Here is a 14,319-nt window from a genome sequence, read left to right as displayed (position 1 = left end):
TTCAAAGCTCAGAAAACCACCCACACAAATGCAAGTGCTTATCTTAGCGAACGAACGTTTTAGTTATCAAAATGCGTGTGTACTAATAAAAGACAAAAAAGAAAAAAAAAAAACTAATTCGTATAAATTGAATTATGAAACTCATAAATAATCAGTTTTGTCATATTTCTATTGCAGTTTGCGTTCGCAGTGCCAACCAACAACACATGAATTATAAATATTTCTCTGTGCAAAAAATGACACAAAACTGCAACTGCAATAGCAACAGCAGCAGCAACAGCAACAACAACGGCAACGGCAACAGTAGCAGCAAACCTCAAGGCTACAGCAAGAGCGGCACCAGCTGCTACACCAATACCAACAACAACAACAGCAACAACAACTACGAAAATTGAGATACTTTTGTTTTCTGTTTCTTTTTTTTTTTTTGCTACTTCTCTCTACCTCTTCCTTTTACTTCGCTTCAATTAATTTATGCTGCCAACAACAACAAAATTAACAACATTTAATGCCCGAAAATGATCAACACGATTGTCCGACAGACCAATTGTTTTATAAGCAAATAACAGATAATTCAACTATATATATTTATATATATATTTTTTTATATATATACCTATGTAAATTCAATTGAAAAAACAAAACAAAATTAAGTCTGAAATTATGAATAAACTGGATTATCCGCGTCGCAATGGTACACATAAGATACGAATAACGCGTAAGTAATGCAAATTACCTCTCAGTAAATGTGATTATTAATCTATTATAATTTTTTTCTTACAGTATTGTGTGCTAGGAATTTGGCGCGCAAGGATTTGTTTCGTAAGTATAATTCATACATATATGTTTGTATATGAATATCTGAAATTATTAATGATGTTTATGCAAATTGATTTCGAATTCAAAACAATCAGCAAACAAATAGAAATGTGGGCACAAATGTTTTTTTTTCCCCGTTGTCGAGCTTCGCTGCGTTTTAACGTGCTACGTACCTCGAGTGTTGTAGCTAAATTTAGCATTTCCTTTTGTCTACTTTCATTTTTTTGTACAAATTACCGGCAAAGTGTGGGCGGGGGCGATGGTGATAGGGAGCTGGATAGGCAGCGCTAGCTCAAATTAGGGTTGCCATGCCATTTATATATGTATATATATAAATATATATATATATATATGTCTATACATATATGTATGTATAAATATATATAATTTGTTTACACATAACTAAAATGAATTATTACTAATTTACTTTCATTGTGTTGCCCTCTCGCTCTCGCACTCATGCACGCACAACCCAATTTGTGGATGTGTGTGTGTGTGCTTGTGTTATATTTCTCTTATTTATTTCTTTTTTGTTTTTACACATCGTTGCACTTAAATCACGCGGGGGGCGTCGAAGCGACGACTACAGCGCCGTCCGCATTGCCTAATGTTTCTATTTTTTTTTTTTCTCTTATATACATTTCTTCAAATTATAGTATATTTTATTAGTTTGATACGCATTCGACAGGTGTTCATGAGGGGAACCCCAAAAAAGGAGCTGCGATTGGTGTGGATTTCTATGCCATACGAATGGCACAGAAATGCTAATGTGTAATTAACAGCAGCATGCCAAGTAGCTATCCGAGTAGCTAGCGGGCTATGGACTTGATGTCACTCTTTGTTCATGTTACAGATTCACATCGAGTCGACATCAATGCACTTGACATGGTTTGGCTGGGATTGGTTTGATTTCTGAATGCTTTTTGCTTCCATGCAAATGCGTGCAAATGGCGAAAAAGTTGGGCGCTTTTTTGTTTATCGTTAGACTGATTAGATTCGTGCTATAAGCAAGTATCACACTGGGAACGTTGGGAAAAACACAAACGCAGTCACAAATTGGGTAAAATGTGTGAGTGTGTTTTAGGGTCTTACGTAGAGGACTTGACACTATCAGAAAGCATTTGATTTCTAGAGAGATATATAAATAGATATCATGGGCGTGGGAAGCATATGTTATGACTAATTTTTCTATCAACCAAGTCGAAACGAAACAACGCATAATAGTTTTCAAAATTTTACTATAAACTACTATTTAAAATGTTTGTTCAGTTGCCTAAATTGTTAGTCAGAATCAAATATCAGCAATACTTTTGGCCCTTCAGAAATTATTAGTTTGATACACATTCAATATACATATATATACAAACACGCACTATATATATATATAATATATATATTTCTTGTAGTAGACTTTTGCTTTTGCTATCAGAAACAAAAGGTGCAATAAAATAATTCGATTTGTGTAGAATTGTGGGATTAAAGAAGTACGATGATTGCACTGCTGTTGCGCAATCAAATAACATCAAGGTGCAACTTGCCTTTTGCAATATCACATTTGCGGCGTACTTTGTCGAATGGTAAAACTCCGTCAGAAATCGATAAAGACCTAGACAATGATGGCAAAATGAAGGACTCTAGTGGAGCACAGCCAGTGATCGAAATACCCAAGAAAATCAACTTGGAATCGACTCTCATGAGATCCTCGGCGGATGGGAAGTTTGTGCTGAGCATTCGTCAGGTGCAAGCCTTAAAAAATAATTCAGTCATAAAGCTGCCCGCAAAGATGACGCAGTCTATGACAATGTGTACGAAGGGCAATGACAACCAGAAAGGCTCCGATAGCAATAAGAGCGGGGATGAGAAGAAAGATAAACTTGCAATGACCGAAGAAGAGTTAGCTAAGAAAAAAATGAGAGTCCAAAAATGTTTGAAACCGTTGCGCAATATTCGAAGATTTTTGAAACCAGGAACATTGGAGCAAAAACAAGAGTACGTACGAGGTTGGCTAAAGAAGAAACTGAAGGATCGAATTAGAGAACCAAAATTGAATATTAAAGATAGAATGAAAAGGAAGCCGCCAATTCTATATAAAGAGATAGAAAATTTTCCATTGAAGTCCGTACGCGAAGAGAACAAATTTCCAGTAAACAAGCAGATCCTTGAAACAGACGATGATAAAGTTGCCGAGAAGCTTGAGAATGCGAAGACAATGTACTTCAAGTATAAGCCAAAACGAAAAGCTCTATTGAAATGTACTCCCACGAATGGCGATAGACAGGAGATTAAAAGGGAAGATCTGTCTGGCGTCAGGAAAAAGGCAACTCCGAAGAAACCTCCTGCGAATAACGGACAACAAGGATCCTCAAAGTCATTTTCCACATTTGTGCAGGCAACTGCTCAAGCTCCAGGAGCCAGAGCAAACACACTACCTGGTTTAGTTGATACAAACCCTGTGTCAGTTATTTACGACAGGAAGCCAACTCCTGGAGTGTCGACAATATTAGGCGCTGGCAAAGATTCTCCTCCGGCAAAGTCTGCAGCAGATGCTAAAGCTCCTGCATCCGGTGGTGCAGCAGCCAAGCCGCCAGGTCCACCGCCTCCGCCCAAGGGTCCTCCGCCAGGCACACCGCCACCTCAAACTAAGACGACTTTCGGTCCGCTGGCAGACGCGGACCGCATCTTCACAAATCTGTACGGGCTTCACGACTGGCGTCTGAAGGCAGCCATGAAGCGGGGCGACTGGTACAAGACCAAAGAGATAATCGAAAAAGGTTCGCCCTGGATTATTAACGAGATTAAGACGTCTGGCTTGCGTGGCCGTGGCGGAGCTGGTTTTCCCACTGGCCTCAAATACTCCTTTATGAACAAACCGCCCGACGGCCGACCCAAGTTTCTGGTCGTCAACGGCGACGAGGGCGAGCCGGGCACGTGCAAGGATCGAGAGATTTTCCGCCACGATCCGCACAAGCTGGTGGAGGGATGCCTGATAGTCAGTCATGCAATGGGGGCCAATGCCGGCTACATCTATGTGCGCGGTGAGTTCTTCAACGAGACCTGCAATCTGCAGTACGCCATAGCTGAGGCCTACAAGGCAGGATTCTTGGGTAAGAATGCCTGTGGATCGGGCTTCGATTATGATCTGTATGTGCAGCGCGGCGCTGGGGCCTATGTGTGCGGCGAGGAGACATCGCTGATCGAATCCTTGGAAGGCAAGGCAGGAAAGCCACGCAGCAAGCCGCCCTTTCCCGCGGACGTGGGTGTCTTTGGCTGCCCCTCGACAGTTACCAATGTGGAGACTGTGGCCGTGGTACCCGCGATTTGCAGGCGTGGGGGTAAGTGGTTTGCCAGCTTTGGGCGCACTCGCAACTCGGGCACAAAACTGTTCAATATCTCGGGACATGTGGAGCGACCCTGCACAGTGGAGGAGGAAATGTCGATGCCCACACGAGAGCTCATTGAACGACATGCCGGAGGCGTTCTTGGCGGCTGGGATAACTTGCTGGCTATCATACCGGGCGGCTCATCAACCCCCTGTATTCCCAAGGAAGACGCATCGAAATCTATACACGACTATGACGGTCTGATGGCCGTGCGATCTTCGTTGGGAACCGGCGCCATCATCGTAATGGACAAGACGACGGACATCATCAAGGCGATTGCACGTCTGGCCGCCTTTTACAAGCACGAGAGCTGCGGCCAATGCACGCCCTGCCGCGAGGGCCTGCACTGGGTGCACCTCATCATGCAGCGCTTTGTCACCGGGCAGGCGAAGCCCAGCGAGATCGACATGCTCTGGGAGATAACCAAACAAATCGAGGGCCACACCATATGCGCTCTGGGCGACGGCGCTGCCTGGCCACCCCAGGGACTGATTCGCCATTTTCGTCCCGTCATCGAGGAGCGCATGCGTAAGCGTGCCGAGAGTGATGCTGCCGCCGCCGCCGCCGCTGCCGCACCTGCCCATAAAAAGCCTCCCGCCGCGAATGCATCGTGCTCCAAATCCACATAAGTGTTAATGACGTTTTATTTGCAATAAAAAAAAAACCTTTCCTTCGTCGGTTAACTTCATGCAACAATGACTTCCTCTTGCAGCCGAGTGAAAGTGCAGCCAGTCGTTCATTTGCCACAAAGTATTCCCACTGAGCCGCAAAATTGTGCCACGTAGCGTTAAGCCAAATGGGGTTGAACGACATGTGGTCGACAGTGGGTCGGGATACGGTAGTCAATCGATCGGCGTTCATGCTAAGCCCTTTTTCCACTGTGCGGCTTGGGAGAATGCCAAATCGTTGTGACAGTTCGAAATGTTATGATACCCTCCCTATTCATTGAGTATGCGCTGATTATATAATGCAACTTTTGAGAGCATATCCAAGTCGACCATCATTCTGGCCGCTATTTCCTTTTACTTTTTGCCATTTTGCTTTTGTGTTCTTTGGAGCATAAAATCAATCAACAGCTGTTGCCGTCGTCCACAGTTCAAATTACCCACACACACACAAACACACACACCAGGTGCTCAGATACAGGTGCGAGCGCGCGCTGGGCTGCAACTACAGGTAGAAGCAATATGCCTGACAGTCAACAGGATAGCAGCAAGCGAGCTGGCATTTCATTTTAATGACCTTGCTAGCTGCCACATATATATCTATATATATATATATGTGTATATGCATACATATATATTATGCAAATACTCATATAGAATGCTTTATTACCATTTCTTGGGTGTGTGCATAAATCAATGTTAATTGCTTCAGTGACATATGATAGAGACATAGTGGTTCGTCTACCTCATCACTGATATCCCACTGTGTATATAGAATTAGGTATAAGACTCATCCCATCCATTGGCACTTGGCCTCGTTCATGCTTTTGGGTCGGTATTAAAGACAATTATTAAAGCGCCGTTGTGATTTAATTGAAACTTGTTGCCCTCTGCGGTCAACTATTCACAATCAGATGAACTAGGCTAATTGAATGAATGAATCTCGTTGGAGTCGCTCAGCCATGTGGATTGAAGGGCGGCGTGCCGGGTATGCGAGGATATGGTTGGTTGACACGTGGTCGACTCCAGCGGCGCTCGTCGAACGGTGCAGCCATTGTCGAGGCGACGCACAGCGTCACTAGTGCCAGAAACAACCAAGCGATAAAGGTGCCGAAGCGAATGGAAGCCATAACTTCTGGGATGTGTGGCTGCGTCAATGATGCGTCTGCTTATATATAGGTCAGCCAGTGATTGTTCTCCGAGTAATCTAAAATTGAGTATATGTTTCAGAGTGTGATTACCCTCAGTGGGCAGTAAAGATTGTCTGATTACGCTGAGAGGGGACTCACAGGAAAGCTGTGTGCGTTACTTGATGATTAGAAGGGGGCCGCTCTGATAACCTAGGCTAGGCGAAGCCGTTGATTTCAATTGTGTCACTCGACGTTGTCGCAGTCGATGTTGTTTTTGTTGTTGTTGTTTCAATTTCCGGTTGCTGCTCCTCCATGCAGGCTGGGTTCAGTCGCCTCAGATCGATAGCGATGCGATCAGGGAAGCCAGGATGAGCATGGGGTATATAGCAAGAGGCGAGCTGCATTGAATGGATCAGCAACCATATCAGCAATAGAAATCGAAGCATTGCTATAGAGAGATTATTGTAATTCACTGTCACGTATGCAGCTGGAACCAGAGACTAAACTCCACTTTGTCGTGTTTGTCTGCACACTGTTTGCTTATATAGCTTGTTTAATTTGCCACATGCAAGCCATTTAAATAAATATTGTTTAGCAAATTACTAAAATTACTCCAATTTGATTTGTTCTTTATAGGGTTGCCCGATCCGTTTGCAAAAGTTCAGGTGGATGGCACCGGGCAGGTCTACTCAACAGAGATAAGCAAGTCCTCGCTGGATCCCAAATGGAATGCGCACTACGATCTGTTTCTGGGGCGTGGCGATTCGATAACGATAACCGTTTGGAATCAGCGAAAGATACACAAGGGCAGTGGATTTCTGGGCTGTGTGCGCATTCCCGCCGTGACCATACAGAGTCTAAAGGGCACGGGATGTAAGTAATTTCGCCTATTCCAATTGATAAAAGTTGCTAATCTAATGCCTTTACAACTGTCTAGTTCAACGCCTGGATCTTGGTAAATTGTCCCCGGACGACGATGAGTTGGTGCGCGGGCAGATCATCATCTCGCTGCTTGCCAAAGATGGACCCTGCAGTGGCAACCCGCTGGCCATTGTGGGACCCAGCGGCGATGTGCGTGGTCCGTCAGAGGAGGAATCCTCGTCGGTGGATCACCTGCCGGAAGGCTGGGAGGAGCGACGCACGGACAACGGACGCATCTACTATGTAAATCATGCGACCAAATCGACGCAATGGGATAGACCCAGAGTGCCGGCAACGCCAGCGGGGACAAAGTCGCCGCAGCAGCGCCATCAACACAATGGCAACAACGTGGACAGGCAGCCGCCGGCAGGTCCAACACGCTCCACAACTTGCACAAATCTGCTCAACGGCCACAGCAATCGTCAGATGTCGCGCGAGATGTCAGACGAGCGGCGTCACTCAACGGAAATACTCTCTAGTGTTGGCGTGGGCGGGGCGGGTGGTAAAGAGAACACCAGTCCCAGCTCGGGAACAGCGGGAGTGACGACGACGACAACAGCGACGGCCACACCGGGTAAAAAGTCAACGTCCAGTCGAGCGGGAAATGCGGCACTGGAGCCATCTACGCCCAACAACAGCACCAGCTGCAACAGCAACAGCAACGGCAGCAGCAGCAACAATGCGACAACAACAACGACGGCGGCTGGTCGCCTGCATAGCAGCAACAACGACAATCATGTGAAAACGCCAAAGCATCAAACGTCGACAGCACTGAACGGGCATGCGCCGGGCGAGGCGACGCCCACATCGCCCACTGGACAGCAGAACTATGTGAATGGCAACGCCCAGAGTGTCCAGTCGGCGCAGCCTCAGCACGGCTCCAGCAACGGCTGGCAGGCAGAGGATGGCACGACAACGACACCGACAACGACAACCACGCCTGCAACAACACCGCCAAGGCAGAGCCCCACCGCTGCCACCGCGACATCTTCATCATCAACGCCTGCCACACCCACCACCGCCAACAGCAGCAGCAACGGCAATGGCAACGGCAACGGCAGCGTGCATAGTCCGAATGCGAACAGTAGTCAGCCAGTTAGCAGCAGATCGGAGAGGACGGCAGGGACGGCAACGCCTGCGCAGCGTTCGCAGCGGCGCAGCTCGCGTCAGGCAGCAGAGGAAGCAGCGGCGCGTCGGCGATCGTCACGGGGCACGCGAAATACTGGCGCAGGTGGTGCGGCCATGCCGGGTGGTGTGCGTTACGGCTCGGCAGCTGTAGCGGCGGCAAATCAGGCGGCGCGTCCGTTTCTCGACTTGCCACCGGGCTATGAGATGCGCACGACGCAGCAGGGTCAGGTGTATTTCTATCATATACTCACTGGTGTCTCCACGTGGCATGATCCGCGCATACCTCGCGATCTTGACACGCAGCATCTGTCGCTGGACGAGATTGGGTCGCTGCCAAGCGGCTGGGAGCAGCGTAAAACGGCCTCGGGCCGTGTTTACTTTGTAGATCACAATAATCGCACCACCCAGTTCACGGATCCACGGCTGAGCGGCAGCATACTCCAAAGGATATGCAATGGCAGTGGAAATGCGCCAGCAGCGACACCAAATAGTGGAGCGGCAGCTCCACCAGCAACGGCAGCGCCACCACCGACTGCAGCACCACCACCTGCGACCTCGAACTCAGCCAGTACGACAGCCACACCGCATCGCCGAACTACGCCGCACATTGTGGTGCCGGACCTGCCGCAGGGTTTGCTTGAGGGCGCTGATCTACTGCCAAAGTATCGACGCGATTTGGTTGGCAAAATGCGGGCATTGCGTTCGGAACTGCAAACGTTGCAGCCACAGTCGGGCCACTGTCGGCTGGAGGTGTCGCGCAGCGAGATTTTTGAGGAGAGCTACAGACTGATTATGAAGATGCGCGCTAAGGACATGCGCAAACGGCTCATGGTCAAGTTCAAGAACGAGGAGGGCCTGGATTATGGTGGGGTGGCACGCGAATGGCTTCATCTGTTATCCCGCGAGATGCTCAATCCACACTACGGCCTATTCCAGTACAGCCGCGACGATCATTATACGCTGCAAATCAATCCAGATTCAAGCATCAATCCCGATCACCTGTCCTACTTTCATTTCGTTGGCCGCATTCTGGGCATTGCGGTTTTCCATGGCCATTGTCTCGATGGCGGCTTTACCACACCCTTCTACAAGCAACTGTTGAACAAACCCATCACCCTAGGAGATATTGAGGGTGTGGACCCTGAACTGCATCGCAGTCTCACTTGGATGCTGTAAGTACAAATTGGGAGTCTTCTAGTTTTCAATTATTTAATGTTATTTTTATTTTACAGGGAAAGCAATATCAGCGGGATTATCGAGTCCACATTTAGCGTGGAGAACAATAGCTTTGGAGCTCTGGTGGTGCACGAGCTGAAGCCCGGCGGGGCGTCTATTCCCGTTACCGAGGAGAATAAGCGCGAGTATGTAAAGCTTTATGTCAACTATCGGTTTATGCGTGGCATCGAGCAACAGTTTTTGGCACTGCAGAAAGGTCAGTTATTTCTCTTTATTATATATATAGAATACCTTACTTACTCAAGCCTATTTGTAATCGCTTAGGCTTCTGCGAACTGATACCCAGCCATTTGTTGCGGCCATTTGATGAGCGCGAATTGGAATTGGTTATTGGAGGCATCTCTAGCATCGATGTTAATGACTGGCGCAGTAATACGAGAATGAAACATTGTACCAATGAAACACCTCAGGTTCAGTGGTTCTGGCAGGTAAGACACCTATTCGCCTTATCAATTATATTCGCCAAATAACATATCGTTTGTTTCAGGTGGTTGAGTCGTACAGCTCTGAGATGCGTGCACGCTTACTGCAATTTGTGACGGGCTCTTCGCGGGTGCCGCTGCAAGGATTTCGTGCGCTGCAAGGCTCTACAGGAGCGGTGGGGCCACGTCTGTTTACCATACATCTAACGGCAGATGTGCCCACACAAAATTTACCCAAGGCACACACCTGCTTCAATCGCATTGACTTGCCGCCCTACGAAAGCTATCAGCTGCTCTGTGACAAGCTGACGCAAGCCGTTGAGGAAACCTGTGGATTTGCTGTGGAATAATTACAACGCACACATACGCAAAAACAGACACACACACACACATACATGCATATACACACTTTTACACATACGAGCGCATTCTTGTACACTCATTCTTGCATTATATCACTTACAAGAATATATGAAAGCGATTTGAAATCAAAATTATACTGGCCTGCGTGCCCCCAAAAAACAAAAATTGCATTGGAATTTGTCTGTTGAAAAATGCTCCGCAATGCTGTTTAGTGTTTTGCTGCGCCTTTTGCAGTCAAAAAACAAAATCAAATTTAAGAATGAAACGATAAAACAATTAAACAGACTTATTACATACATATTTATGTGTTGCCCACTCAAAGGCGATAGTTCTTTAACATAGTTACCAAGTGCATATACACTCAAACGTACATACATAAATACATGTATATCTATATAAATATATACTTGTATTCAGCTGTCTACCCTTGGCCTTTGTTTGTTTACGTCGTGTTATAAATTGTAGTTTTAATTATTGAACCCATATACATATACATTTTACATTTATATATATGTATATAAAACATATATATATATATATCATAGTTGATAATTAGGCGTAACAAAAAAAAACAACCACGATAACAAGTTTTTATAATTGTAGGCATTGAACCAGCAATTTATTGCTTTTGTTTAGTTTTAAATGCATTTTTATGTTTACTAATTATATTTTGTACATTTATAAAGAAATCAACTCAATGCTAAGTTTTTTATTATTGTTAATATTGTCTTTAAATACACACACACGCACACATTTTCTAAAAAAAAAAATCATTCAGTCCCACAAAGAGCACATTATACATATTCATAAAAATGTAATTTTAATTGAAATATTTACTCATCATCATTCACCCTTCCCTAAACACCAAAAACACAAATACAATTACAAATCAAAAAACACTTGAAAAATTACTCAATTATTCTAATTAGTTATTTTAAAAAATTTTAAATAAATGAAAATTATTTAAATTGAATTTGATTAAATACTTTATTTTTTAGCTGGCTCGGCTCGGCCTGCGACTCAATTTATGCCAAAACTAATTAAAATATTTCGATGAACAAATTATATGTAGGCACATGATACGTTACAATTGATGAACAATACGAATTGGACAAATTTCTAGAAAGTGATATTAGTAAAAATTTTTAACTGTCTTTGAATTAAATTGTAACAATTAGTAGCTATATAAGAATCCCTAGAACGAACCTGTATTGATTTCATTATCGAAAAACACCTCAATTAAACTTAGCATACAACAGATAACATACAAGAGACATACATACATACAACAGACACAAGAACAAATTGAATGTTAACTTTTAAGCTCTATCTGAAATTGATAAACTGACAACTCCATGAACAAGAGCGGAAAGCCTGCTAAATTCTTCATAAAAGATTAACAAATCGTTGCAAACAATCTTTAAAATTCATATAATCAAAGACTTAAGAAGTAAATTACAATGTATTGAAGTAAACGTTTCTGTCTATATTTTTAATTAAATTATATATATAAATTAGGGCTCACACATACATATTTGTATATTGTGATGTTGCAAAATGACGAAAACCAATAGAAATAAAGCAAAATCAAAAACTGTAAATGCTGTATATTCTCTGTCCTATAGGAACAAAATTGTATTTAGAATCCAAGCACAATATGGCCGAAATAGCTCAGTTGGGAGAGCGTTAGACTGAAGATCTAAAGGTCCCCGGTTCAATCCCGGGTTTCGGCAGACAATAATTTTTTAATTTTACTTCGAATATATTTATATTTAAATCGAATACATATTTTCGGAATACATTCCTATTTTCAAAATAGGCGTATTGTTATGCTATGTTTTGAAAATGATTCAAGAGATATGAAATGTCTATTACGCTTTATTTAAACCATTCATATTTATCATGTCACTATTGAGGAAGAGTTCTCGTAACAATAATTTAATTTTTCTGATTTTGTCGACCCTTGCAAATAACTGACTTGATAATTCTAATAAAGTTGAATGAAAGTCTATTTTTCTATATTTGTACTGGAAATAATATGTTTGACAGGACCCAACCACGTGCCGAAATAGCTCAGTTGGGAGAGCGTTAGACTGAAGATCTAAAGGTCCCCGGTTCAATCCCGGGTTTCGGCATAGCAAGTTTTTTTCTGAATTTATAAACAGCGAATAAGGGAGTGACACAAAATTTAAAAAATGAAAGTTATGTAAATATTATTTAGTTATTATTTCTTTTAATTTAGTTTCCCTATAGTAAATGTGCGTTGAAGCTTTTAGTAGAGACTCAAACCATGTCGAAAGACTTTGACACAACTGCTGTTTCTAAATACTTTATTTGAAAATATGTTGCCATGTGCCGAAATAGCTCAGTTGGGAGAGCGTTAGACTGAAGATCTAAAGGTCCCCGGTTCAATCCCGGGTTTCGGCAAATCAATACTTTTTTGATTTATTAATTTTTTCCCATGAAGAATGTTTTAAATAAAAATTCAAAGCTTAAATATATAATTAATCTTTTATTTATTGTCTACATATAAAGTTGGGTGAATGGTAATATATTATGCCGCCAGTAATTAAATTATTCAATGTGACTACAATATAATTACAATCTAGCATTAACTAAAAGTGCATGACTATTTATTTCTGGAAGCTCACATGCGACCTCCTATGTCCCATATATGTATGTTACATATAGAACAAGTATTTTCGATTTAGTAAACAATATAGATGATTGACATCAATTAGGTGTATAAGGGACAGCTCCATAAGCTAAGCCAACTCACAGATATAATGAGTATATATAGTATATAGAAACCTGCCTTATACTTATTTAGTGTGTAAATATGTTACTGAGCAGCTATATAATTTACTCATACGTATAAAGTTTAAGCTATTAAGTCGCAACTACCGAATCAGTTGCAATTTTCTAAAGCTAGAGCATGGTTAGTCTTGGGGTGGCTGGGAGACTAAACTAAAAATCTGGATCGTAGTCGCGGGCGTAACGCGTTCGACTCGCGTGATTGTTGTAACTGTACATCTGATGCGCATCAGCAAAGGCGTCCGGATATTGATGTCCATAGCTCTGCTGATGTCCTGCAGGATACTGCTCCTGCCGATGATGGTGATGATGATGATGACTCTGTGGCGTCGCCCGCTTCAGAGAGTCGCCCTTCTGCGAATACGTGGGCTGTTGATCATAGAAATAGTCGCCACTGCTGGGTGCTGGATGACGAGTCGAGCGCCAGCTATCGTAGATGTTCGAGCTATTGCTGCCATGCATGGAATTGGTGAAACGCTGAAAAGAGATAAGGGATACAAGGGAATTAAATCATATTGAAGGAAGTTCTCACTAGAGGCTTATTCTGCTTACCTTTGGCTTAATGGGCTGCTTGGTATCGTTCCAGGGATCGTCTATGTTGTAAAAGTCATCAACGCCATAGTTGTCTGCACCGCCCATGTGATTGACCTTTAGCTCATTTAGCATGTCATTGGTCAGTGGAATCGGAGTCTTTTTAGCGCGCTTCTGACGATTAAGCAGCTGCAGCGGGATGAATTCGTCATTAATATTTGCTTCAACAAGCGAACGAGGATGCAACTTACCACTGTGACACCAAATATCACGACAAAGACAAGCGAACCAACGCCTATGACAATGACGACAATTGCCCACTGTGGAATGGGCAGATCATCCTCGGCAAACTCCACATTGGTGTGCAAATTTTTGGCAATGACTGTGAAGAAACAAAAGCGCAGAATTAGTTAGGAGTATTAAGAGCATATTATTTAATTGGAATCCCCATTGCCAAAATCAAGCAAGACTTGGGCTTCCATCTACTTGGAAACAGTATTTTCGGGTATCTTCTAGTCGAGCACTCCCATTGAGAATACTCTTAATCCACCTACTCACCACTGAATTCGGTAGCCATTGGATCAATGACAAATTTGCCCATTTGGTAGCTGGCCTTGACTAGCTGCTCCTCCTGCGGCCCGGACACACTATCCGTTTCGTTCTCCTGCGCATCCTTTTCGGGCAACAGCGGCGTTGTTGGCTTGGTTAGGGCATCGTGGAATAGCTGCTTAATCTCCAGAGTATCCACATCCTCGGTAATATTTGCCAGCTCCACGTAATAGTCCACCAATACGCTGCCTTCGCTGAAGCTATCGATGCGCACTTTCTTATACCACTTGCTTAGCTGTGGAGCATTGGAGTAGACCTCATTGAGCTAGAAATTAAAGAGAGATTAAGTTAGAGAGAGATT

At 43.6% G+C, this 14,319-nt stretch overlaps 3 protein-coding genes and 3 non-coding genes across 6 annotated transcripts in view; 5 read left to right on the top strand and 1 right to left on the bottom strand.

The window, feature by feature from the left end:
* The first annotated feature begins 630 nt into the window (after positions 1–630).
* Positions 631–10,963, top strand: LOC6580128 (E3 ubiquitin-protein ligase Smurf1). Its single transcript, XM_002005956.4, has 7 exons — positions 631–718; positions 784–822; positions 6,631–6,867; positions 6,932–9,215; positions 9,276–9,475; positions 9,544–9,707; positions 9,767–10,963. Exons 1-7 carry the CDS (start codon positions 664–666, stop codon positions 10,049–10,051), a joined length of 3,264 nt encoding a protein of 1,087 aa, XP_002005992.1. The 5' UTR covers positions 631–663; the 3' UTR covers positions 10,052–10,963.
* LOC26527934 (NADH dehydrogenase [ubiquinone] flavoprotein 1, mitochondrial) lies at positions 2,057–4,887 on the top strand. Its single transcript, XM_015164105.3, has one exon. It carries the CDS (start codon positions 2,309–2,311, stop codon positions 4,826–4,828), a length of 2,520 nt encoding a protein of 839 aa, XP_015019591.1. The 5' UTR covers positions 2,057–2,308; the 3' UTR covers positions 4,829–4,887.
* A 761-nt stretch (positions 10,964–11,724) lies between the features above and the next one.
* Trnaf-gaa lies at positions 11,725–11,797 on the top strand. The gene has a single exon. It is a non-coding gene; the product is annotated as a tRNA-Phe (tRNA).
* A 329-nt stretch (positions 11,798–12,126) lies between these two features.
* Positions 12,127–12,199, top strand: Trnaf-gaa. The gene has a single exon. It is a non-coding gene; the product is annotated as a tRNA-Phe (tRNA).
* A 219-nt stretch (positions 12,200–12,418) lies between these two features.
* On the top strand, positions 12,419–12,491 carry Trnaf-gaa. The gene has a single exon. It is a non-coding gene; the product is annotated as a tRNA-Phe (tRNA).
* A 65-nt stretch (positions 12,492–12,556) lies between these two features.
* LOC6580123 (mucin-5AC) overlaps positions 12,557–14,319 on the bottom strand; it is a 43,633-nt gene continuing 41,870 nt past the window's right edge. The window contains exons 6-9 of the mRNA XM_002005955.3: positions 13,968–14,283; positions 13,661–13,791; positions 13,431–13,598; positions 12,557–13,355 (exon numbers count right to left, since the gene is read on the bottom strand). Coding sequence (XP_002005991.2) covers positions 13,032–13,355; positions 13,431–13,598; positions 13,661–13,791; positions 13,968–14,283 — 939 coding nt within the window. The 3' untranslated portion in view covers positions 12,557–13,031. The remainder of the gene's footprint in view (positions 13,356–13,430; positions 13,599–13,660; positions 13,792–13,967; positions 14,284–14,319) is intronic.

Source organism: Drosophila mojavensis, unplaced genomic scaffold (genome assembly GCF_018153725.1).
Source record: "Drosophila mojavensis isolate 15081-1352.22 unplaced genomic scaffold, ASM1815372v1 contig_80, whole genome shotgun sequence".
Classification (NCBI taxonomy): domain Eukaryota; kingdom Metazoa; phylum Arthropoda; class Insecta; order Diptera; family Drosophilidae; genus Drosophila; species Drosophila mojavensis.
The sequence above is the reverse complement of the archived record's forward strand: the minus strand, read 5'-3'. Positions and strand labels throughout refer to the sequence as shown.

Bases quoted from the DNA above. Each gene is read 5' to 3' on its own strand.
- LOC26527934 (XM_015164105.3), top strand. From the start codon at position 2,309: ATGATTGCACTGCTGTTGCGCAATCAAATAACATCAAGGTGCAACTTG.
- LOC6580128 (XM_002005956.4), top strand. From the start codon at position 664: ATGAATAAACTGGATTATCCGCGTCGCAATGGTACACATAAGATACGA. The intron at 9,216-9,275 runs GTAAGTACAAAT...TTTATTTTACAG, and splicing joins CGCAGTCTCACTTGGATGCT to GGAAAGCAATATCAGCGGGA. The intron at 9,476-9,543 runs GTCAGTTATTTC...GTAATCGCTTAG, and splicing joins GTTTTTGGCACTGCAGAAAG to GCTTCTGCGAACTGATACCC.